Below are 23,375 nucleotides of genomic sequence, written 5' to 3'. Positions count from 1 at the left end.
GTAAGGCGATAACTGGAGGGGGCAAGTGAAGCAGAGCTTAGAGAGGCTCCCACGAGCATTCAGTGATGAAACTGTGACAGTTGACTTTCCATCATTCTTTGGATTAGAAGTCTGTTAAAAGAGCACGCAGTGAGTGCTTTCACTGTATCTGTCCACTTCAGTGTTTCTTTCCTTGTGTCTGTGTGCACATCCTGCTGAGTGAGGTTTGTTAGCTCAAAGGTACAGTCGGTCTGACTGTATTGATCATTTGCCCTGTATTTACAGTAGTGATGCCTGAGAATAGGAATATAAGTTGTCATTAAAAGCAAAAGGAAACGCTTTGATCTCCTATTTTCACTAAGACTCTTAGTATTTTTGTATTGCTTTGTTTTAATTGCTGTTCGTAGAAAATGATCTTTCTTCCCTTTCGAAAACCTGGGCATTGGTATCAGAGGCAAACAACGTATTGTTACTCAACCTCTTGGTTCATGTGTCTTGTTCTTACTTGTTCAAAGACATGGAGTGGATAAACTGCTCTGTAATCATTGGTCTGAAAGATGGACCAGCTTGCCTTTGTTATAATTAACAGTCAGTACAGGTACTTTTTATTTTTCACGGTAATCTAAGCTCCCTGGTAGACCTCGCACGGAGGGTTCTGACCATTCCTTCCAGCCCTGCCGACCAAGCAGTTACCGGCTCTCTGCATGGGTGGCCGCTTGTGCTCTGCTTCTCCAGAGGCGGGGGATTAACAAGTAATGAAGCTGAGTCAACCTAGGGAGGGCTAGAGAAGCAAAAAGCGGGGGGAAAACCTTTAAAGTGGAAAGTTGAGCCCTAAATAATTGATTGGATCATCACCACTGGAATAGATTGTTAGTTATATTTATAGCACAAGAATATCAAGTTTAGGGGCACTTGGCTGCTTTTTGACAATCGTGTATAAAAAGGAAAATAAAAAAAATGATTCATTAGTGGATTACTTTTGTTATTTCATATAGTCATATATTAATGAAAATGTTATCTTTTAATTCTAAGGTTGGGCCAGTGAGGTAAGTTTTCTTAAGACTAACTCAGTGAAGAGAAACCGTTTCTTGTGTTTTTCCTGAAATACTTAAGTAATTTTAGAGTTCTTTTTCTTGTGACTTGAAGAGCTTTTATATGGAAGGAGTTTACTTTTTTTTTAATGTTTGTTTTGTGAAAGAGCACGCGAGCATGAGTGGGGGGGGGGAGAGAGAGAGAGAGCGCGCGCGTGCGTGCGTGCATGCATGCGTGAGAGAAAGAACCCAAAGCAGGCTCTACGCTGTCAGCTCAGAGCCCGACGCAAGGCCTGAACTCACGAACCATGAGATCATGACCTGAGCCAAACTCAAGAGTAGGATGCTCATTTAAAAAAAAAAAAAAAAGAAGGAAGGGAGGAAGGGTGAGGGGAAAAGAAAAGAAAAAAATGGGCGCCTGGGTGGCTCAGTTGGTTAAGCATCTGACTTGGGCTCAGGTCATGATTTTGCAGTTTGTGGGTTCGAGCCCCATGTCGGGCTCTGTTGTCAGCACAGAGCCTGGAGCCTGCTTTGGATCCTTTGTCCCCCTCTCTGTGCCCACCCCCACCCCCCTTGCGCATGTACACTCTCTCTCTCTCTCTCTCTCTCTCACTCAAAAAAATGAACATTAAAAATATTAAAAAAAAAAAAAAGTCGGATGCTTAGCCAGCTGAGCCACCCAGGCACCTCGGAGTTTGCTTTAATTCTAAGAGAGAATTAAAGTTTTTTATAATTAATTTTCAGAAGTTCTGTTTTTCTCCTAATGTAATCATATTGCCCAGTACCGGGAAATAAGATGTGAGGTGTTTGAATTATGTATGCCAGAAGTAAATCGCAGCTACTTCTGTAAAGTAAAGATAGTATACACCTCTCTTCCTAGATACTGTGAAGGTGAAGAATGTGGACTGACTTGCCTGATTAGTTCTGTAAAGAGAAACTTTTAGTCTACTTGTCCATTTTCTTCCTGTCATTTTTGTAGGTGCTATCTCTGCTTCACAGATGGGAAAATTGGGGCACAGAAAAAGAAAGTGGTTTGCCCGGAGATACACAACTAGTAAGAGGCAGGGTCGATGATTCCAGAGCTTGGCTGGTGAGCAGCTCCTTGCTCCTAACCATGGTACGTGCCGTGTCACAGAATACCGGACGGAAGTTCTGAGGGATTTTGCTAAATATATCCAGAGGCAGCTTAGGTCCTAGACTTCTCTCAAATCATAGGAACAAGAAGAATGTTTTTCCTCCTCCTGTCTTTTAGCTGGAAAATACTTTTCCAGGTTAATGCTGTGATACAGTATTAGCGTGAAAGCACTTTTAGATCTCTAGTTAGAAAAAGCGAAGAACGGGAATCTACTCCCAAAACCAAGAGCACACTGTATGTTACCAACTTGATGATAAGTTATATTAAAAAAGCTAGATCAGATGGATCTACATCATCAACCTGATAATAAATAGCTCTTTCAAAACCTAAAAAAATTAAAAAAAAATACTAAAGAAAAAGTGAAGGAATTGGGGTCTAATGGTTTTTTCAAAATTCTAATTGGTGTTTGAAACAAAGACCTTAAATTTTAACTCCAGCGACTTAGATTTAATGACTTGTGGGCCTGAGGATACTATTAAAAAAAAGTTTTTTTTAATCTTTATATTATTTTTGAGAGAGAGATAGAACGTGAATGGGGGAGGGACAGAGAGAGAGGGAGACACAGAATCTGAAGCAGGCTCCAGGCTCTGAGCTGTCAGCACAGAGCCTGACACGGGGCTCAAACCCGCAAACCGTGAGATCATGACCTGAGCTGAAGTCAGAAGCTTAACCAACTGAGCCACCCAGGCACCCCTTGAGGATACTATTTTAAAATTGATATATAGTTTACTGGTATGGGAACCAAATTTTTTTGTAACACCATGCTAGATGAATTGTTTTAGTTAATGTAGAAGTCAGGTTCATTTTTCTGTTCATTGAGTGAAAAGTGAAATCATTTGTCAATTTGTGTCTTCCTATTGGGTCCCGTGGAAAGGCAGTGACATTCCCTGATCTTGGACAATTATTTGGATGGGTAAAAACTAGCTACATTTAAATTTGTTCTCTTAGGGTCTGGCCTTTTTGGTTTGAATTTTATCTTAATTTGTAGTAATGCTTTTTGCTTTCAGTTTCAATATCTTTATTTACAAATTACCTTAGACGTTTCCACATAAATCTGGCTTCTGTTACATAGGATATAAAAGGTGCTGCTACCTGAGTAAATAGAAGCAGTACATCTTTTAAATGCAAAGACCTAGGTTTGTGGGTTAAAAAAAAAATTTTTTTTTTCAATGTTTATTTGAGAGATGGAGAGAGACAGAGCATGAGCAGGGGAGGGGCAGAGAGAGAGGGAGACACAGAATCCGAAGCAGGCTCCAGGCTCTGAGCCATCAGCACAGAGCCCGATGCGGGGCTCGAATTCATGAACAGTGGGTGAGATCATGACCTGAGCCGAAGTCAGACACCCAACGTAGCCACCCAGGTGCCTCAGTTTGTGGGTTTTTTAAAAAAATATCTTTAACTTACCAAGATCATTTTAATTTTTAGATCACTATAAAGTGTAACAAGCAGAGAGAGAAAATGTGGAAGAAAAACGAAGTGGCTTACTTTGAGCAGCCTCTGTCCTTTTTTTGGGGGGGGGGGTCTCTATTAGAAAGGGAAAGTTTTCATGTCATAACTCTAAAATCCCAGGGATACTCTTGGAGTGCAGAGATGTGACAAAAAGTAACCAGGGGAACCCATGTGTCATTACAATTAGGATTCTCTCAATCCATTTATCTGAACTGATAAGAATTAGTTGAATATTAGGTTATCTTTTTTAGTAGTGTGAAGTTCGAGGACAGTAGGATTCTTTAGTGTAATTTTTAAAAAAGTATCTTAAGTTTCTTAGTTTTGCCCATTCTCATCTTCAGTCTGTTGTAGGGTAGCAGGTGCATCCTTAGAGATGGAAGGGTTTGGGTGAAACTTAGGTGTGTGTTGTGTTTAAAATCCTGTAGCAAATGAACTCTGAAATTAACTTCTAAAACAGTCCATTTAAAATGGAGTAACAGGGGCGCCTGGGTGGCGCAGTCGGTTAAGCGTCCGAGTTCAGCCAGGTCACGATCTCGTGGTCCGTGAGTTCGAGCCCCGCGTCGGGCTCTGGGCTGATGGCTCAGAGCCTGGAGCCTGTTTCCGATTCTGTGTCTCCCTCTCTCTCTGCCCCTCGCCCGTTCATGCTCTGTCTCTCTCTGTCCCAAAAATAAATAAACGTAGAAAAAAAAATAAAAAAAAAAATGGAGTAACAAGCCTTTCAAAAGTTAGTCTGATTTTTAGCATACATTTTAAGAAACTTTGCCCCTGGTTTAAGTCCTTGAAGTGTTTGTAATACATCATGTCAGCTCACAGCACAAAAAGCTGCAACAAGTGGTTTCTTACTGACATTGAAGGCCAAGTTTGTTAAGTAATGAGACTACATACACACATTTTTCTATAGGTCAGGATTATTTTTTGGCCTGTTGAAATTTAAACAAAATGAAGTGATAGATTAATAGAACATTTTAGTTAGGAAGGAACTTAAAACATCTGGTGTGGTCCAACTTCATTTTATAAAGGAAACTGAGACACAAAAAGGACATACTACCTGTCGAGCGGCACAGAAGAGTGACCACCTGCATTTTCTTTCCTTGCATAGTTAGAAAGTGGTTTTAATTAGCCCGCTGAATTCATTTGGAATCTTATGGTCTCGCTGACAGTAGCAGACTTGGAGCTCTCTTAAAACATTGGGCACTTGGGAAACAGAAGTTTCCATTAGATGCTCTGATAGACTTGGCTAGGGTCCCTCACTCCAGATTCTGCAGTGGAGTTAGAATGCACTCCATCATGACCCAGGAAGGGAGTGTGTGTGCAGTGAGCAGGAGTCCTTTGGTCTTCTGAGGCTCACATAAATTTAAAAGCAGCAGTGAATGGGGAGATGGAGGTGATGGGAAGCTGGGGGCTGAAAGAAAAAAAAATATGTAGCTAGTCTGCTTTTCTAATTAAGAAGAGAAAGCAGGGTTTGCCTTGGTGGCTTGGTTAAGCGTCCAACTTCGGCTTAGGTCATGATCTCCTAGTTTGTGGGTTCAAGCCTGGCAAGGGGCTCTGCACTAACAACGTGGAACCTGCTTGGGATTCTCCCCATCTCTACCCCTGCCCCACTCAAGCTTGCGTTCTCTTTCTCTCGAAAGAAAGAAAGAGAAAGCATGCAGCTCTAAATAATAGATAGGCACAAATATTCTGGTTCTCTCTTTATGAAGCAGAGAGGCTCAGTAATTAATATTCCTGCTGGAGGGCTTTCTAAAGATTATTAGCAGGAACAGTCTTCAGAGTTGTTTTGTTTCTACCATAGGTATACATGGGTGAGCTCTGAAACTGACTTCACCTGCTGGGAAGATGGAACCTAGGGGTAGGACGAGCTGAGGGGCCGAGAGTTCTTGACTCTCCGCTTTGTCATTTGCGCCCTGGGGACTGAGAAAATGAGCTTAACATTCCTGTCCTGTGTCAGGATTTATACTCTGCCTTTCTGCGGAGGGAAGTGTCCCTCTGCCTTTCTGTGTCTGCTCTACCTCCTGAAAGCACCCCCCCCCCACCCTCCCGCCCACTATGCCTCCCTTCTCTGCGTCTCTCTAGTGTCGTCTCACCCCCCGTCCTCTCACGAGCCCACGAAGGTGCCTTTCCTTGCAGATCTCCTCGCTGCCTGGCCCACACCCGTACCGCTTCCTTCCCTTTCCCAGCGGCTGTCTGGTACCTTCAGCCCAGCTGGCGCTGTCCCACTGTCTTCCGTCCTCTCCGCTCCGTGTCCCGGCTTCTTCCCCGACCCCCTGAAAGTTCTCTCAGGGCTCGCCCGTGCTCTTTCCATTCCACAGACACACACTGAGCACGGTATTTGCCAGGTTGGACGTCTCCTTCATTTCCTCCTTCCATCTCCCTGTGGGCTGTGACACACATTACCTTTCGTTTACATTGCCGCAGTTCTCCTGGGACCTGCTTTCCTGCTTGATGCAGAATCCTCACTCCTGAGGGTAGATCTGGGCAGAATTAGGTGCAGACCTCGGGGCGCTGGATCCGCCAGCCATAACCTCTCACGGATGTTTTGTCTGACCAACTGCGCCCACAGTGGCCCAGCCCCACCACACTATTAGCTTTGCTCCCCGAACACTCCTTCCTTCTCATTTTGCTCTTCCTGTGCTCCCAGTTCGTCACAGCTTGCTTACGAAAACTCTTCCTCCACCTTCCCGGCCCACTTCAGACACCGTTCATTTCAACGAGCCTCTCCTAATTCTTCACCTGCTGCGGGGTTCCCGTTGCCACAGGAGCATGACAGTACGATCACTATCCGCGGCTGCAGGTGGTTTTCACTTTTTAGTATTACAAACAAGGCCAGGCCAGACATTTGTGTACCTGTCTTTATAAAGTTGGTATAAACCAGGGGCACCTGGTGGCTCAGTCGGTTAATTGTCCAACCTTGGCTCGGGTCATGACCTCACAGTTCGTGGGTTCAAGCCCTGCGTCGGGCTCTGTGCTGACAGCTCAGAGCCTGGAGCCTGCTTCGGATTCTCTGTCTCCCTCTCTCTGTCTGCCCCTCCCTTGCTCATGCTCTGTCTCTCTCTCAAAACTAAACATAAATAAAGTTGGTATAAACCATGTCTTTATGCAAGAGTTTTAAAAGGGACTAGAAATCACAGGTATGTTTGTCTCCCTCACCCTTTTTCAGTATCTTATGTGACCCATTTTAAAGAGCTTTTACTTTTTTGCAGCATAGTGTCACCTTTGCTATTATAGTGTGAAATAAAATTTGAGATGGAAACTTGACTTACTACAAACTGATTCTAGTTCTTGCCTTAATTTTCAGACAGTACCTGTAACGAAAAACAGTAAAGAAAACAGACTAAGAGGAAACAAAGTGTTCTGCGCGGTGGGTTTCTTATCTAGTGTAGTAACTGACTTGTTAAATAGCCATGGCCTTACCAGGTGCAGGAGAGCCGCACGTGTGGGCTGCTCCACTCTAGATTAGGAGGGGCCTTAATGTAAGAAAACAATTTTTGGTTTTGAATCGTATTTGACTTCTTAAGTCTTTTAAGTAAATTTAACCAGTGCTGTAGCTAACCGTACCATCTGACTCCATTCAGTCCATTTTATAATGCTTTCATGTTTGTGTTTTTCTGTAGACAGATAGCTTGTCTTTTACTATCTGTCGGCAGTGGGATATGTGACCTGTTAAATAGCTCAAGATGACTTCTGGACCATGATGATTCTTGCTTTAAGTGTTGTTAATAATGGATATCTTTCATGGACATTGCATTCTCTGCTGTTCTCAGATATGTTTACGTACCTACTGTTAGGTGTAACTTTTGATCAAAAATGGATAAACTAGTCTAATTTTGAAAATCACTTTTCGAGTTCTGTCTGGAAACATTATTGAAATATTTATTTTTATAATGAAAATACACAATAACCACATTGCAAGAATGTGATAGTAAAGGGTAGGAAAAAAATAAGCAGCTTCAGTCCCTCCATCCTAATATAACTACCATGGCCAGTTTTTCTCTAGTCTTTTTTTCTGAGGTGCAGATTTTACACAGCTGTATGCAGACTTTTCAAAACCAAGGACTTTGTGTAAGGGAGCAGGAGTTAGATGTATCAAACGACTTAAGTTAAGAAAAAGCATACACTAGATCATTATTAGAACTCTGTCTTTCTCCTGCATCGATTCTTTTCAGTACAGTATCGTATTGAGTTGTGAATGGAAGAAGGGTACTGCTAGTCATTTATTTGAAATGCAGTATTTAAATTGTCAAATATCAGAATTCTGAAATGGATTCTTACCATTGACTTCCCTTTTGAGAACCCTAGCTCTTAGGGATCTCTGACTAGCTTCTTCAAGACAAGTAAGACATCAAGTCATGTTCGCTACCTTAAAAATTAGGCACGCTTGTGCATGCTTGTGCATGTTTGCCCACACACATCTGGAGCTGCAGAAATGCTACTGTAACTTAGAAGAAGTATGTTGTAGTCTTTCAGGATGTGTGTTCTGCATCCAGGGGATACCATTTTGTGTCCATGAGATGATAACCAGGAAATTGTTCCAGATTTTTTGAGACTTGTGCCCAGAAGCCATTTTATTTGTTAATGACGTCTGTCCCCTGTACCAGTGATTGATACTTTGCCTTGGAAGCTGAACACTTCCTCGTTTGATGATTGGACATTATCGGAATGAACGATAAAATTCGCAGGTAGAGAAGATGTGTAAAGGCACTCGGGTGTAGTGGAGAGGGTTTGCGGTCAGAGGCCTGCACTTGAATCCTGGACCCTGCCGCTTCTGGGAATGTGATGGGGATCTTGGCCCCACTCAGCCTCCCGTGGTGGTCGTGAGGATAGAACGAAGTCTCCTAGGTGACTGTGCTTTGTGAAGCTCTAAAGCCCGCGGTCTGTTTTGATGCTGGCGCTCCTCAAAGCAGATGGCAAGAATACTCTCAAATAGGGTGTTGGGAATGAAACCACGGTGAAGTTCCGAAGAAACAAAACAGCCTAACGGAGCTCCCGTTTCTTTTTCCTCCCAGTCTTCGAGCAGCGATAGCGGCGGCAGCAGCAGCAGCAGCATCAACAGCCCGGACAGGGCAAGCGGGCCGGAGAGCAGCTTGAACCACATGGGCGCCGGGTCCGGCCCTAACACCCCTCAGCCTGTTCCTGAGCAGTCTGCACTGTGCCAAGGCCCTTACTTCCGCATCAACCAGACCCTGAAGGAGGCCCACTTCCACAGCCTACAGCACCGGGGACGGCCTCCGACATGATGTGCCGGCAGTTTCTTGCCTTCTGTGAAGGGACAGCGCTGTGCAGATTTGATATTTCAACTTACGATGTTTTAAAAAATTGCACAAAAATATGCCTGTTGGCTTTTCAGTCTATATTTGAAAGAGCAGGTTAACAGGCAGTTGTTTACTTGTGGTTTTGCTGCACTATTGCAATTTCAAAGGGGCTTCGAAGCAATTTTTTATAGGATTCTTTTGAGGGTGGGTATCACATCCATGTCGAGGTAACGGTATGAGGAAATCTCATCTGCGTGTTGAATCCATAGTTTGTCCAGTTCAGATTGGTTTCCAAATCTGTCAATTAGAAATTCTACTTCATGTAAAAAGGCCTTTTAACAATGCGGGATCTTCAATTTTTTAAATTCAATAAATCAGCAAAGAGTATCTAGTTTCCATGAAAAAAACCTAAGTTTTTTTTTCCAAAATTTAGAAAGCTTGATTCAGTCTTGCACTGAAATTAACTGCCATACTACCTCTTAGTATGTAGACATCCTGTTGAAAGTACGCTGTCCTTTCTAACAGGAGAACAATCAGATCCAAGTTAGACCGCGGAAGGGAAGCACCCTTGCTAATAACCATCTTCTCTCTTTGTTATATATTTGTATTTCCAGAGAGAATCTCTTTCAGACTTGTATACCCAGATAACTTCTGCTACCGTTACTCCTCCAAAGCCTACATCTCAGACTTAGTAGAAAACACTGCACAGATCTGACAGTCGAGAAGTACATAACGAATGACCTTTGTCTTACTCACAGACTTGTTCTGCCAGCAGCTTCTGTGATCTCACTGGGAGTCCGCCTTGGGGGTCAAGAATTCAGGCGCTGCTGAACGCTGACCAAGTGTAGGCTCTCTGAACTGCTGTCTGAAGTCACAAGTATCATGAGACTGTCGGACAAGGATTCACTTTATGCTTAAAGCAAACCCCCAACAGTAATTCGGGGGCCACATTCCACCGCTGAAACTGGAAAGACTGGTGTGGCTTAGAAATAAATGAGCAGAGGCACCGTTAGAAGAAGTGATGTAGTATTTATTTAGAGAGGGATGGCTATGTTCCCACGTTATTTAGTCATACTAGAGAGCCAACCTAGCTTGAATAACGAAGGCGTAGACGCGTCTTCTTCCTCACTGACCAGCTGTCTGAACAAGGAGCCAGGGTGCGTCGGGTCACCTGCTCGGGAGAGTGCCGGGGGGCCAACCTGCCACGCATGTAGAGGAAAGTGCCTTAGAGTCTACCCAGACCCTCCTGCCTGTTCACCCCCCGCCACTGCACTCGGAGTCCACACAGCACACACGAGCAGATCTGAGAAGCACGGAGAGCTCTAGGAAGGGGCCTTTGCTCTTTGTCAAGATTGGCAAAGGCCTTCGGGGACAAAATGCGATTCTATTATGTGACACAACTAACGCTTCCAGGTGAGAACTCTCCTGGGAAAAGGGTAAACATATGTACCTCCTTTCCCTGGTCGGTTCCTCTCCTACGGACAGGACTTACGGTCAGTTACTTGAAGAGACATTCCGAGTTCGGGGGGGAAGTTCTGGCACAGGCCCATGCTCGTGGAGGGGATGGTCTGTGCAGGAACTCGTTCTCTTCACTACCATCTCCCACATTTGACAACCAGATGTTTGATGAGAATCTGGGTCTTAATGGGTTTGATGGCGGGGAAGATGGAAAGGATACGTTGCTAATATTTTGTCTCACAAGAAAGCAAACACAACTAAATGCTGAAAGAAGACAAGCTGTTTGGGCTCAAACGCGTGTACACAACACAACTCAGAAATACCCAGGAGGACTCTTGCGGGCTTAATGGATGGCAGTCAACTGAAACAAAACGCGCATTAACAAGAAAATGTCAAACTCAGAGCAAATTCCCTTTAATTTCCCACCCAACTGAAAGAAATGGAAGAGGAAACCACCACCAGAACAGAATGGTTTCTTCCCCCAAACAAGTACAGTCATCACGCTGGGTTAGCAGTTAACTCTCTCACCCTACAAGAAATAATCTCCATCCTGTCCTGCCTCTTTTTTACAGCCTTGGCAGTCTGAGAGAACGTTCCTATTATGAGGCTACTTGACAGTGTAAATGGGCATCTTTTAAAACTTCTATCAGCTCGAGCTAGTGAAACCTTGTACTTCTCTATTGCGCCGCCATTAAAAGCAGCATTAGTGCATTTTGTCATTCGGTTCTTTATCGGTTATTTAAGGGGGAGCTAATTGGGTGGTTTGGTGGGAGGTGGGGACAGGATCAACAGGGGTGAACCCCTCACTCTGTGCACTAACCTGGGTTTTTGTTTCGATGCTTCTGCTGGTTGATTTGGCCTTTCGGGTACTTGTCATGCTCAGTGGAAGAAGTCCGAACCTCCAAGACAAGGTGAAGGAATTTCAGGGGCATGAACAGGAAGCTTCGGGGCCCGGCTAAAACATCTTTAGAACCATTACCTGATCTGACTCGATGCCAGAGGCAGTATGTTATGGGGTTCTTGGGAGTTGAACGTGTTGCTCCTGGGCGTGAACTGATTCTCTGTACCAGTGACCAATCCAAACAGAACCTGACAGACGAGAAATGGAGCGCAGTAACACGCCGGGTTTTTTACTGTCCAGTTGAAAAGAGAAAAACCCCTGGCTAGGAATCAAGCTCTACTTTGTTTCCGTCCAGCCTTTTGGGGAACGTTCTTTTGAGTGTTAATGCTTCAAAATTACCTTTTTCACTGCCCACGGGTCAGAACCGTATAGTCACATGGCTCTTTTACTTCATTCTCTTCCTGAGGCCTTGACCTTCATAAAACCTTAATAATCCTTATCTGCGCCTCCAGGGGTCAGACCGTGGTTGCCTCAGCAGTGGTTTTATCTAATCCTCTTTTGGCCCTTATAACTAAACTGTGTGGTTTGGGTCCCGCCCCCCTCCCAGCACCACCTCCAGGGTATTAAGTGCAGAGGCAGGTTTGCGTGGTAACCTGAGCCCGCGCGCGCTTTCACAACGAGCACGTTTCTCACGTGACTTACCGAGGTTCGCTGCGCCAGCCGCGTGAGGTTGCTGTTGAGGTGTGGTGTGAAGACATCCAGGTCAAACGGGTCAATGAGTGTTTCCAGGGAGTCGGCCACTTTCTCAATTCTGAAAAAAGGATTCTGATTTCCTTTACCCAGTTTTCTAGCTCAGAAACCCCCCTTAAGGCGATTCGATGCTAAAGAGACCCCGTATTTGGACGTAGTCGTAACTGCTGGCTCGGGACCACCTGTCACTGCCCGTGGTACTTGAAGTGATCCCAAGAGCTTCCACCTGCTAAGATGTCTGAAGTCCATTCCTTCCTCACATTGTTAGGGTCAGCGCCACAGGCTCAAATTCTGCCCAAGAGCTGGTTGGCTGACTCAGAGGAGAGAGGGATGAGATTCCACCTACCACACTTGACCATGGCATTTACCCAGCAGGTGGCTATTCTTTATCTAGCTGGTAATATGAGCACTTCCTGTTTAAAACGAATACAACCAATGCACGACGAGAGGCTGCCTCATGGGGGCTTTCTGGAACGGGCTGTGTGCACTTGGGAGAGCCCGTGGCGGGAGCCTACCTGGAGTCCTGCTTGCTGCGGCCACTCTTCACCTCCTCACCCCTGGCTGTCAGAATGATGCTGAGATAGCGCAGATCATAAAGCAGCTGCAGGGCCCGATTCTGGGTCATGGGGAACGCACCTTCTTTCTGTAAGTGAATATCCCACCCCCACCTGTTAAGGGAGACTTGTGATATGAGCCAAATAAACAGCTTCATGCTTTGAGTTACAGCTTATTCCAGAGGCAGCCGCTTTTATATTCATGAGGGCAGTTCAGTCTCACAACACCAACAAAAAGAACAGGTTATGTTCGAAAGTTTGTCTTAAACCAAACTAAAAACCTTAAAGGCCTTGGGGGCTGTAGACTGCCCTTTAAAAGGGGAAAAAGCTCCTTGTGTGAAGGAGAGGCATTCTGAGGCAGCTCAGGAGAGGAGACTTCGCTGAATTCTTCCCCAAATCAGGAGGTGGTCCTGTCTTTAAAAAAAATTTTTTTTAATCTTTATTTATTTTTGAGAGAGAGAGAGACAGAGTGTGAGCAGGGGAGGCTCAGAGAGAGAGGGAGACGCAGAAACTGAAGCAGGCTTCAGGCTCCAAGTTGTCGGCACAGAGCCCGATGTGGGGCGCGAACTCACGAACCCAGTGAGATCATGACCTGAGCTGAAGTCAGATGCTTAACTGACTGAGCCACCCAGGCACCCCGGTGGTCCTGTCTTTAAAATGTCACTAATGAAACCGGGACATCAACCGAGGGCAGAGCGCTCCAGAGAAGGGGAGGGTGGGTGGAGGGCTGGGACACAGGAGCTCCCGGAAGCCGGTACCTCTGTGTGCCACATGCTGCGCTGGGCATGGTCCCCCTCCACCCCTCCCAAGCAGCTCTCTGAGTGACCGCACCTGACTCCGGAGAAACGGAGAAAGTGTCACAATTTGCCCAAAGCCGCAGCATGTACTTGGCAGTGCTGGGGTCGGAAACCAGGCCTTTTTTCTTTCCCACTGAACTGCCTTCTAGTGAACACCTGCTTGATCCTCGAGAATGGGTGTGATGAACTCACGGCGCGGGAAGCCGCTACTGATTAGACAGCCCGTGCTGCGTGTAAACGCTTGGAATCCTTGATGGGAACTGCCCAAGCCCCAGAAAAAGCTAAGGTGTTTATTTCTGTTTTTAGCGGGGAAAAAATTCAAACACCAACCTTCACCTGTTTTTCTTCTGAAAGTTTCTCATAGGCAGCCACCACCTGGACCATACAGCTTTTCAGCATCTCCTGCAGGGTCACTTTTGGCAAAGCGTGGCCTCCAACCCGGTTAATCTCCTGGCAGAGGCTAAACAGGAAGGACTGGACATACCAGGATGGCTAAAAGAACAAAGGGACGTCGAGTCACCAAGTTGCGCCAGTTGGTAAAAGTGGCTCCGTTTATCCCTACTAGGCTCACGTGCCGGGACCTTGACCCTCCAGTCAGCCCCTCACAGCAGGCCCGGCAACAGATACAAGTGACAATCGCTGCCATCCCCACGGTGGCCGGGGGCTTGGCCCGGCAGGTGGCACTGTGCTTTACGCTGTTTTCACTTTAGGGTAAACAGCCGTCTAATGAGCAGAGCCCGGGACACACAAGGAAAGGATCGTTAAGTGACTGACTCCTCGGCCCTCGGTCCACTCTACCCCCATGATGGAAGTTATAAATACCACTTCCGGCTCTTCCTCAGAAGCCGTGTGCTGACTGATTTTCTCGTCTTTTCCCTCTCCGCAGAGTGGGCTGTTTGGCCCTGTCCAGGCCACAGGTGCTCCAATGGGGGCACCTGCTAACCTGTGTAGGGAGTCGGATTGTGGACATGATGCAGCTGCCAGACTCCGCTTCCTCCTGGATTTCTAGTTCATCCCAGCTGGTGGCTGTGGCCAGGATGGAGCCGGCATCGTCTAGAAGTAACGACTGGGTGAATCCGTGAGCCAAAACCTGGTAATAAGAGGCAAATGTCCAATAGGCCCCTTAGCTCCTCCATAGAGCGTTTCAAGCCACCAGGGTAATCTCGAGACCAGCTTCTGCTGCTTAGATCACGTGTGCCCTGCTGAGTGGAAACGTCACTCTTGGGCTGATTCCGTGCGGCAGTAATGGGAGTTTTGTAACTACCCTACAGATGTCAGCGGCCACTCCTTAAGATGCCAGTGGGGACCCCAGAGAACATGATACTCAGGTTGAAGAGCAGGAAATACAGACCCTTGCCCCGAGAGGTCTTTCTTTTATTCTTATCAGGGGGCAGGAGAAAAAGCCGGTGTTTCTGTCTCTAAAACCTAGGCTAAAAATGTGAACGGAGAAATGTGTACGCGAGAGCCATCTCACTATCGCAGAGAAGTAAAAGTAACTGCGTGAAATAAGAATCATTTCTCCCTTAGTGCGGAAAGCCCTCGCTGAGGCTGGCCAGCCTGGAACGTGACAGAAGGGAGGCAAACGGGGTCGCCGCTGAGCACGGGAAGAACCCGCCGACGGGTCGGTCACTCACCTTCACAACCGCCGAGCTCCACACGCGGTAACCCATCACGCTCTGCCGCAGGAGGAGCTCCTTGACTTCCTGCCACTTGGCCTGCGAAGGAAGTACTTCCCGAGTGGTCCCCTTTCCCTGCTTTTTCAGAGCCTTAGGGTCCCTTGCTGGTTTCTCAGAGTTCCTGGACTTTCCCAAGACGCACTGCTTCAGATGGGGACACAGCTCTCCCAGCGACTGGCAGAGTCTGGCCATGAAAAGGACCGCGTGCAGCTGGACACTGTCGAGGGCATCCCGCTGCCCCTGCACCACCTGCTCCGAGCCGTGCAGCTCTGCCCGGATGCAGGCCGTGATGCGCTCGATGCACGCCACGGACTGATCCTGCAGCAGCTCCAGCACGGTGCTGGCATCCGCGTACCTGTCAAAGGCACAGCTCTTGGCTTGCACGGGGGAGACGTCCTTGGGCAGTGACGAGTCCGCAGAGGGAAGGTAGGCCAGGAGGTCGTCCAGCTGAACCTGCAGTTTAGCATCCAGGGCAGAGCAGAAGTCCTGGACGCAGGGGCTAACCGCCTGCGCCTTCATGGAGAGCCCGCTGCCGGCACGCGGCCCCCGGTGCGCCACGCTGACCCAGGCAGCATCGGGAGGCAAGTCCTGGGGACTCTCGGACCAGAGGAAGAGAGACATGTTATGCTCCAAGTGGATGTGCTTACTCGGAGTGGAGCTGCTGGTGCTGCTCTCGAGCTCCTGCAGGGCGGAAATGAGGAGCTCCTTGCAGCCGGTAGAGATGGAGTCGAAGCCTTCTCTTGTCAGGGTCTGAAAGAGAGCGAGAGGAGCGAGCGTTCCAGTCGTGACCTGTCAGGACATCTCAAAGCCACGGCACCAGCTGGCACGCCGTCCTCGCGCTCCGCACGTCCTCCGGCATGCTCAGAGAGCTCACGTGGTGTCGGCAGAGAACGGGGTCGTTGCTGACGGCCCCGGACACATGCCCGACCCCCTGACAGAGGCCGCGTCTCTTTCTGTACCACAGTCTAGATCTCTGCTCATTTCTATGGTTCGTTACCCAGAAGAGCCACCCCTGAGTCAGCAGACAGAGGACAGACTCAGGGAGTGACAGAAGTGACAGTCAAAAGATCACACTAGGACGGGCCGGAAGTCAACCGGACCGAGTGATCTCACCTGTAACCGGTCAAGGAACAGCTGCCGCATCAAATCCTCCCAGAACAGGAGTGGCTTCTCCAGAAGCCGCTGACATATCACGTCCCAGCTGTGGTTGGTGGACTCGTTGGTAAGTAATTCCCACATGGCATCCCGGATCCCTGCGAGCCCTCTTATGCTCTTCACGTAAAAAAGCAGGTTGGTGATCCCATTTTTAATGTCTTCATTACACCTGCAACAAAGTCATTTTTCTTGGGCTTTATTAGACTCGTGGTTTTCACACCTTTCTTAAGAAAAAGAGCAGGACTCCAATGGAAAACCTCTTACTTGGGTCCCAATATATAAACGTATATGTATCTCAGAGTATTTATCAATATGCACTAAAGACGGCGTTTCTGGCTAGACTGGGGGATGGGGCCCACCCTTGCCTCCCCGAGGTATCTACCTGGAAGGACGTCTACGGGCCACTAGAATGGCTTCAAAAACCGCTGCACTAAGTAAAAGCTTAGGAGTGGCAGAACTCTTGCAATCCTGTAGGGATTATTCCCTGTCAGGATATATTCCTTTGGGAATATTTTGGAAGGTGAATTCCTTCTTGGTTCTCCTACAGCGGAGGCTGACCAGCCCCCCCCCCCCCGAGCCCCCCGAGGGCAGTGACAGGTGGCAGAGTGAGTGACTGGCATGACCCAGTGGGCGGCATGCAGAGCATCACCTAGAAGGTCCGGCTTTCCCCTCATTCCTCCGTGGCCTCACCGGCCCCTCTTGTGGCTACGTGAGTGGGTCCTGCCAGCCTCGGGAAAGTCCTGGCTACTTACATGTGGATCCATTTCCGCAGCGTGTCTTTCAGGTACTCCTGGCTGATGGGCTGTGCCAAGGTTCGGAGAGCCGGCTGGAACTGGACGACGGATGCCGGCAGGTGTCTGGACCAGCTGCACAGCTTCACCTCCTCTTGCAGAACACCGGCGCCCTTCCCTAAGAGAAGGCCAAGTGACAGGTAATCGGGGCCATCCTTTGGAAGGCATATTACAACCTGGACCCAGAAGGAACTTCCAAAAATCATCTTGCCTTCCTCTGGCCAGGTCAGGCCGCACCCCTGAAACAGGGGGGAAAGGGAAGTACAGAATAGACGGTCCTCAGGGAGCTGGCAGCTTCCCGCCAATATGGACACCATATCGGTTGAGAAGGTGAAAGGCAGGGAGGAAAGGTGCGGGGTGAGGCAGGGGGCAGGAGCAGTACTGGGGTGCCCTCCACGTCCTAGAGGCAGAACTTACGTTGTCACAAAATAAAAGGCGATCATTTCCCTTTCCTCACCATCCTCTGAGCAACCTGGAAGAGCTAAGAACTGAAGACCACTCATCCTGATGAGTGGCTTGTAGCTCCTTAGAGGTGACCTTTCAAGAAGGACACCAGCGTCTGCGGGGCAACTCTGGGAGGCAAACACCCTCCGGAGCTGGAAACACAGGGGTCCTTCTGAGGTCCCTTGTACTTGTTCTCCAAAGCCTTGACATATCAGCCCATAGGCACCTTTCATGGGAGGGGAAAGGATGAAATGGAAGCACCTAGAGGGAAGCCAAGGCATAAGGAAGTGGCACCCTAGCTGGAAGAGACTACGTAATACACGTTTCTCTGAAAATGACCAGATGGCTGTCCCCACTTTCTACTTGTTTCCCTTCTACCTTTGGCCATGTCTCCTCTGCCTGACCTCTGAGTTCTGGAGTCCCCTGAAGCACAGTCCTCTGTCATCCTCTTCCTGTGATGATGTCACCTATCCCCAAGGCCTCAGCCACAGGCACAGATGTGTGTCTCCGGCCAGACCTTTTACTGCTCTGTTCTGGACCTGTAGCCGCCTGCCCAGTGCACACTCCCATTCCAAGGGCTCAACGGTCTCCAAAGCAGTATTTTCAAGAGTGAGCTCATCATCAGCCCTTTCAGACCAGCTCCTTTTCTAATAGACTCGGACACCTCCTTCCCACACCCTCCACAGCCAATCTACCAAATCCCCTGCTAAACAGACGTCCAAGTTGTCCAACTAGCCCCCATCGTCTGCCACTTAGGTCATGATGACAGCCTCCCAAGTGAGCGCTCCACATCCACTCCAGACCCCACGAAGAGCCACTGCCACATAAAAGCCAAATGAGTTTAATTCCAATTAGGATAAATGCGATCAAATAAAAGCACAGGACGTATGGGGACATATAACAGAAGGATGTACAAGCCTGGAAGGTCTTAGAAGGCTCTCCACTGTTCTCTGGATAAGGTCCAAACTCCCTAGCCTGGTCCACGCAGCTCTGCATTATTTGGTCACATCTGACAGACTGGCCACATCTCTTCCCATGCTGCTCTTGACCCTACCCCAAACCCTTAGCCTCACCTGCTTGCTTTTACTCCCTCAAATATCCTAACATCTTCCTTGCCTCAGGACCTTTGCACATCCCATCCCCTTTGCCCGGAACTCTCTTCCTTGCCTCCCTCATTTGACTAACTCTTACTGAACTTTCAGATTTTAGTTTAAATACCATTCTCCAAGGAAAGCATCGTTGGTGAAGTCCCTCCCAAGTCAACTTGTGCTTGGCCTTTATGACAGTGGCCAATGTCGATATCCAACGGATGTGTGTGTATTTGTGAGTTCGGTATCTGCCTCTACCGCTAGACTGTGACCTCCACGAAGGTGGGGTCCGCATTGGTCCCACGCGCTGCCGTATCCCCAGCGCTCGGCACCGCAGCAGGCAGACGGTAGACACTCAGTAGACAACAGGTGAATGACCAGAAAATGAGAAAGGCTGGCCAAGAGCTCACCGGTCGGATGCTGGCCCGTGATGGTCTCTAGAGTTGAGAAGAGCAAGCCGCATGGCAGGGACGGATCTGGCAGCTGGCCTTCTGGTAAAGTGTAGAAAAGAGCATGAGCCTGGTTCAAAGTGGTGGCCAGCAGCTCCACTAACGAGCAGACCTGAGTCTTGATGCCAGTACCTACGAGAAGAAACCACCCTCCTGTAAACAAGTTCCTGTGGTCAAATGGGAAACAGGGAACACCCCAGATGCTTCGGTCTCCCTGAGCTCATGCGTCTCCACTCCGTTGTTTAAGGACCACGTTTTGGAAAGAAGCCAAACCTACTGTGGTGCGGCTGGTTGAGGAGTTTCTGAATAGCTGCCTTTCTGGCCAACAGGAAGTCTGCTAGGGCCTGGCGAGGAGAACTCTCTTCTAAGAGCATTATCGAGCACAGGGCCTCGGCTACAGCCTGGTCAGACACGGCTTGGCATTTGAGCAGCAGCTTGCTTTCGTGCAGAATAGTTGACCTAGAAAGACAATGACAGAGGTCAACGGGGAATTTTTTCCATCTTGGGAAGAAGAACCTTGGTACATCAGGAGAGAAGACCTATTCCACGACCCGGTAGCGGTGGCGCGTGGCCGTGCCCGGAGCCGGTCGCCACGCCGGGTCCACTTACCGGAAGTGGCTGGCTGCTGCGACCTGCCGGATGAGTATCGGGAATCGCAAGAGGACGGGGCTGTATCGGGAGCCAGAAGAATCCAGCTGGAGCAGGCTGTGGAGGTGGCAGCAGAGCAGGTACAGCTGTGTGGCATGGAGGTACTGAGAGGCCTCCATGGAGCTCCAGATCTTCTCAGGAATTTCCAAGAGTAGCTTGATCTGGGCAGCCATGCTGTAGAACTTCTCCTGGGATGGCCGCTGGGGCTGCAGGGAAAGGCACGGAAACCACGTCAGAAGAACAAACAGATGCAGGGTCAGCGTTTGGCAGGCTCGGGGGGAAGCGTGGGGGTATCGTAGGGCACAAGCTTTTGTTCAGGCTGATGCCGCTCGGCTAGGCATCAGAGTTTGGGGCAGAGAATCAGCAGAGACAGGAGTCCTGTCCAGCCGCACTGGCTTTTCCTCCCGGTTGGGGGCACCTTTGCGCGGTCTCCTGGAGAGGTGGACTTGATCTGGTCCTCCTCTCGCAGTCTGGTGATCAGCGAGCCTCGAGAGGTCTCCACGGCACAGAGCCCTGCGGACCACCATTCCAGTGGGCTTTCTTCTTCCCTTTTCTGATGTTCCGCCTTCCCCCATTTGCTCCTGCTTCTCTGAGTGCTCAATAGACTTCTCTGCCAGCTGTTTTTTTTTTTTTAATTTTTTTTTTTTAATGTTTATTATTTTTGAGAGAGGGAAAGACAGAGACCAAGCAGGGAAGGGGCAGAGAGAGAGGGAGGCACAGAATCGGAAGCAGGCTCCAGGCTCTGAGCTGTCAGCACAGAGCTCGATGAGGGGCTCGAACTCGCAGACCACGAGATCATGACCTGAGCCGCAGTCGGCCACCCAACCGACTGAGCCTCCCAGGCGCCCCTCTGCCGGCTGTTCTTTACCGCCCCTCCGCGTGGCGCAGTCCTCACGCCTCTGCCCACCTCAGTCCACGATCCTACTCCAGGACTCTGTGCCCTGAAGCATCACCTCTAAGCAGACCACTACTATCACGTCTTTTTCAGCCCTCACCACTCTCCTGCGTCCCAGGGACGCCTCTTCTGCTGCCTGCCTGCTAAGTGTCACTGCCATTCTGTAATCAGTATGTCCAAGACGAAATTCACTGCCCTCCCCAAAAATCTCAGTCATCTGACCTCCAAACATATCTCAGCACACCACCACTCTGCTCCCACGTTCCCAGGAGATTCATGTCCTTCCGGTGGTTCTGCTGAGGTCTCCACTACTAGGTTCCAGGATTCTAATGCAGGTCCTTATCGTCTCCCACTCATTAATCCAAAAACATTTCGCTCATGATGCGTTCATTCTCTACCGCCTCCGATCTATCCTTTACCTTTGCCTTCAGATTAATCTCCTTCAAAGGGAGAGCCTTCTAAAAGGCTCCTCGCTGTTTAGTAACTTGGCCTGGTTGTCAAAGATTTCCTGTCCTTCCAAGTACCTTCTTCCAGGGACCCTTCAATCCGTTGGTTCTACTGTGGCGGGGAGGGGAGTGATTTCATCCTCTCGGGAAATATCTGGAAACATTTTCGATTTTCAGAAAGGAGAAGAGGGGTACTACTGGTGTCCAGTGGGTCAAGGCCAGGGATGCTTATAAATATCCCACAATGCACAGGACAGTCTCTAAAACAAAGAACGATCCAGCCCCAAATGTCAGCAGCACCAAGGTTGAGAACCCCTGCTTTAATCAAATTGATTACCGACTTTTAATTGTCTTTTCATACTCCAGATCCATATTCCAAATTTCATCCATCACAACGGCCCCTCCTTACTGAGACTCAACCCTGAAGTGACTTCCTTCGGAAATATTATGGTAAATGTTAGTAATTATTTTGGAATCGATCACACATTATCCTAAAATGTTTTCTATTGCTACTCTGAAGTATTTATATTTTTCTCATCAACTTTTCATGGACTTAATTCCTTGACTAGATTGGAAGCTCCATCAGAGCAGGAATGGCGGGGTGGGGGCAGGATTCTGTTTCTTTGTGCCTTCAACACAGAGGGCACGCAAATATTTGTGAGTCTGAGAATAAATCAGAAATAATAACTATAAAAAATATATTTCTAAGGTCAGGCACGGTACAAGTTACCTTTTTTTTTTTTTTTTTTTTTTCAACGATTATTTTTGGGACAGAGAGAGACTGAGCATGAACGGGGGAGGGGCAGAGAGAGCGAGGGAGACACAGAATCGAAAACAGGCTCCAGGCTCTGAGCCATCAGCCCAGAGCCCGACGCGGGGCTCGAACTCCCGGACCGCGAGATCGTGACCTGGCTGAAGTCGGACGCTTAACCGACTGCGCCACCCAGGCGCCCCACAAGTTACCTTTTAATAAACCTGAAGCATAACTCCGTTATAGGAAAGGCTGGCCACTAAAAGGAGGCATATATAAATGAACAGAGGAGAGGGATGAGGTTTCTCATTTCAAAAATTAGCAAAATATTTCTAATCTTCTATGGTTCTGTTGCGTGAGCCCTGGCTACTGACTTGGATTTTTCAGTTCCAAACTGGAGCTAAATTGTAGTTTTGCAACTTGTTCTAACATGTCGCTCTAAGGTTCCTTCTCCCCACTTGTTAAGAACAAATTCCATGTTTACTCTTCTGACCCTCCCTACCCCTTCACTTTGTCATCCTTAAGTCAACATTCTTTAGGAACACAAAATGCTGCTCCGAATATATTAGGATGAATTTAGGGCTGAATCCTTCCACATCAGGCCTAATCATTAGCATTTCAGGAGGAAAACACTTAGGGTAACTTGATTAGAATAACCTTAGCTCCCTTGGCGCCTGGGTGGCGCAGTCGGTTAAGCGTCCGACTTCAGCCAGGTCACGATCTCACCGTCCGTGAGTTCGAGCCCCGCGTCGGGCTCTGGGCTGATGGCTCAGAGCCTGGAACCTGTTTCTGATTCTGTGTCTCCCTCTCTCTCTGCCCCTCCCCCGTTCATGCTCTGTCTCTCTCTGTCCCAAAAATAAATAAACGTTGAAAAAAAAATTAAAAAAAAAAAAAAAGAATAACCTTAGCTCCCTAAAATGAAAATGTTCCACTACTGAAAGATGAGAGCTTGATGGCTGGTACTGTCGTGCAACAACGCCAACAAAGGGTAGAATAGGTGTTTGGGATCATGGAACTTCTTCTTGGGAATGCGGTGGGCTCGAGACCGGGATGAGGAACGACATAAGGGGAAGGGACCAACGTAAGGGAGAGATGTGTTCTAAGAATAACGCCAGGAAACATTATACAGGGATGAGCTGAACTGCCGAGCGAGAGACCCTGGCGTTTCATCTAAAGCTGGAAGGGAGAGCCCAGCGAACCCACGAGGGAGGTGAGAGAATCTGGGCCCGGAAGTCAGGGAAGGTTCCTGAGCGGAATGACGGATCAGCAGCCAGCGCAGGCAGGACAGCCGTGTTCCCCCCACCAGGAAGGGAGTCCAGAAATGCGGCTGCAGGCTCTTCCCTCGGCAGGTGAGGCTCGCGCGGGGGGGCGGGGACTGGCCCGTGGCCGCCCGAGGGCTGGGGGCGGGTCCGCGGGGGGCGGGACCGAGGGTGCGGGGCTGACCTGCGGGTCCCGTGGCGGCAGGGGGGCGGCTGAGCCGGCTTCGCGGAGACGGGCGCAGTACTGGTCGGTGGACTTCACGGCGTCCACCAGTCCCTCGGCGCAGCGGCGCATCTGGCCGATGGTGTCGGCCGCCTCGATCAGATCGCGGTACCGCTCTCCCACCATTTGCCGCAGCTCCTCTTTCTTGTGCTCGATCTCGGCCCGAACCTGGCGCTCCAGCCCGCGGATCTCCTCCGCCCCATGTGTCTCGAAGAGCGCCGCGGGGTCGCGCAGGTCCAGCCGCTTCAGCGCGGGAGAGGTGGCCGCGGCCGCCATGATAGACGGGTCAGTCGGCCGACGGGTTACT

At 48.8% G+C, this 23,375-nt stretch overlaps 3 protein-coding genes across 13 annotated transcripts in view; 2 read left to right on the top strand and 1 right to left on the bottom strand.

Moving 5' to 3' along the window:
- VCF1 (VCP nuclear cofactor family member 1) overlaps window positions 1-11,012 on the top strand; it is a 17,150-nt gene extending 6,138 nt beyond the window's left edge. The window contains exons 3-5 of one of the 3 annotated variants that reach the window (XM_086687918.1): window positions 1,990-2,127; window positions 6,890-6,952; window positions 8,598-11,012. In XM_086687918.1, the coding sequence (XP_086544044.1) occupies window positions 1,990-2,127; window positions 6,890-6,952; window positions 8,598-8,828 (432 nt within the window). In that variant the 3' untranslated portion in view covers window positions 8,829-11,012. The remainder of the gene's footprint in view (window positions 1-1,989; window positions 2,128-6,889; window positions 6,953-8,597) is intronic. The other 2 variants (XM_025927744.2, XM_025927745.2) reach the window with 2 other exon arrangements.
- Window positions 9,853-23,375, bottom strand: COG1 (component of oligomeric golgi complex 1). Of its 3 annotated transcripts, none has more exons than XM_025927742.2 (14): window positions 23,030-23,375; window positions 19,456-19,700; window positions 19,124-19,305; window positions 18,808-18,978; window positions 16,827-16,983; window positions 16,033-16,243; window positions 14,878-15,669; window positions 14,187-14,333; window positions 13,574-13,735; window positions 12,408-12,535; window positions 11,845-11,953; window positions 11,281-11,390; window positions 11,122-11,200; window positions 9,853-10,042 (listed from the first exon to the last, which is right to left on the bottom strand). In XM_025927742.2, the coding sequence occupies exons 1-14, from the start codon at window positions 23,342-23,344 to the stop codon at window positions 9,905-9,907; spliced, it is 2,946 nt and encodes a 981-aa protein (XP_025783527.2). In that variant the 5' UTR covers window positions 23,345-23,375; the 3' UTR covers window positions 9,853-9,904. The 3 variants fall into 3 exon arrangements, with proteins under 3 accessions (XP_025783527.2, XP_086544027.1, XP_086544028.1); XM_086687901.1 differs by having other exon boundaries at window positions 13,580-13,735; XM_086687902.1 differs by lacking the exon at window positions 23,030-23,375 and adding an exon at window positions 19,913-20,137.
- SLC39A11 (solute carrier family 39 member 11) overlaps window positions 21,046-23,375 on the top strand; it is a 427,475-nt gene continuing 425,145 nt past the window's right edge. The window contains exons 1-2 of one of the 7 annotated variants that reach the window (XM_086687913.1): window positions 21,046-21,285; window positions 22,716-22,935. In XM_086687913.1, coding sequence (XP_086544039.1) covers window positions 22,842-22,935 — 94 coding nt within the window. In that variant the 5' untranslated portion in view covers window positions 21,046-21,285; window positions 22,716-22,841. Of the gene's footprint in view, window positions 21,286-22,715; window positions 22,936-23,375 lie in introns of those variants that run through there. The other 6 variants (XM_086687907.1, XM_086687908.1, XM_086687914.1 and 3 more) reach the window with 6 other exon arrangements.

This window comes from Puma concolor, chromosome E1 (genome assembly GCF_028749965.1).
Source record: "Puma concolor isolate L17-30 chromosome E1, mPumCon1.1.hap2, whole genome shotgun sequence".
Lineage (NCBI taxonomy): Eukaryota > Metazoa > Chordata > Mammalia > Carnivora > Felidae > Puma > Puma concolor.
Note: the sequence above shows the minus strand (reverse complement) of the source record. Positions and strands in the feature narration are given on the sequence as shown.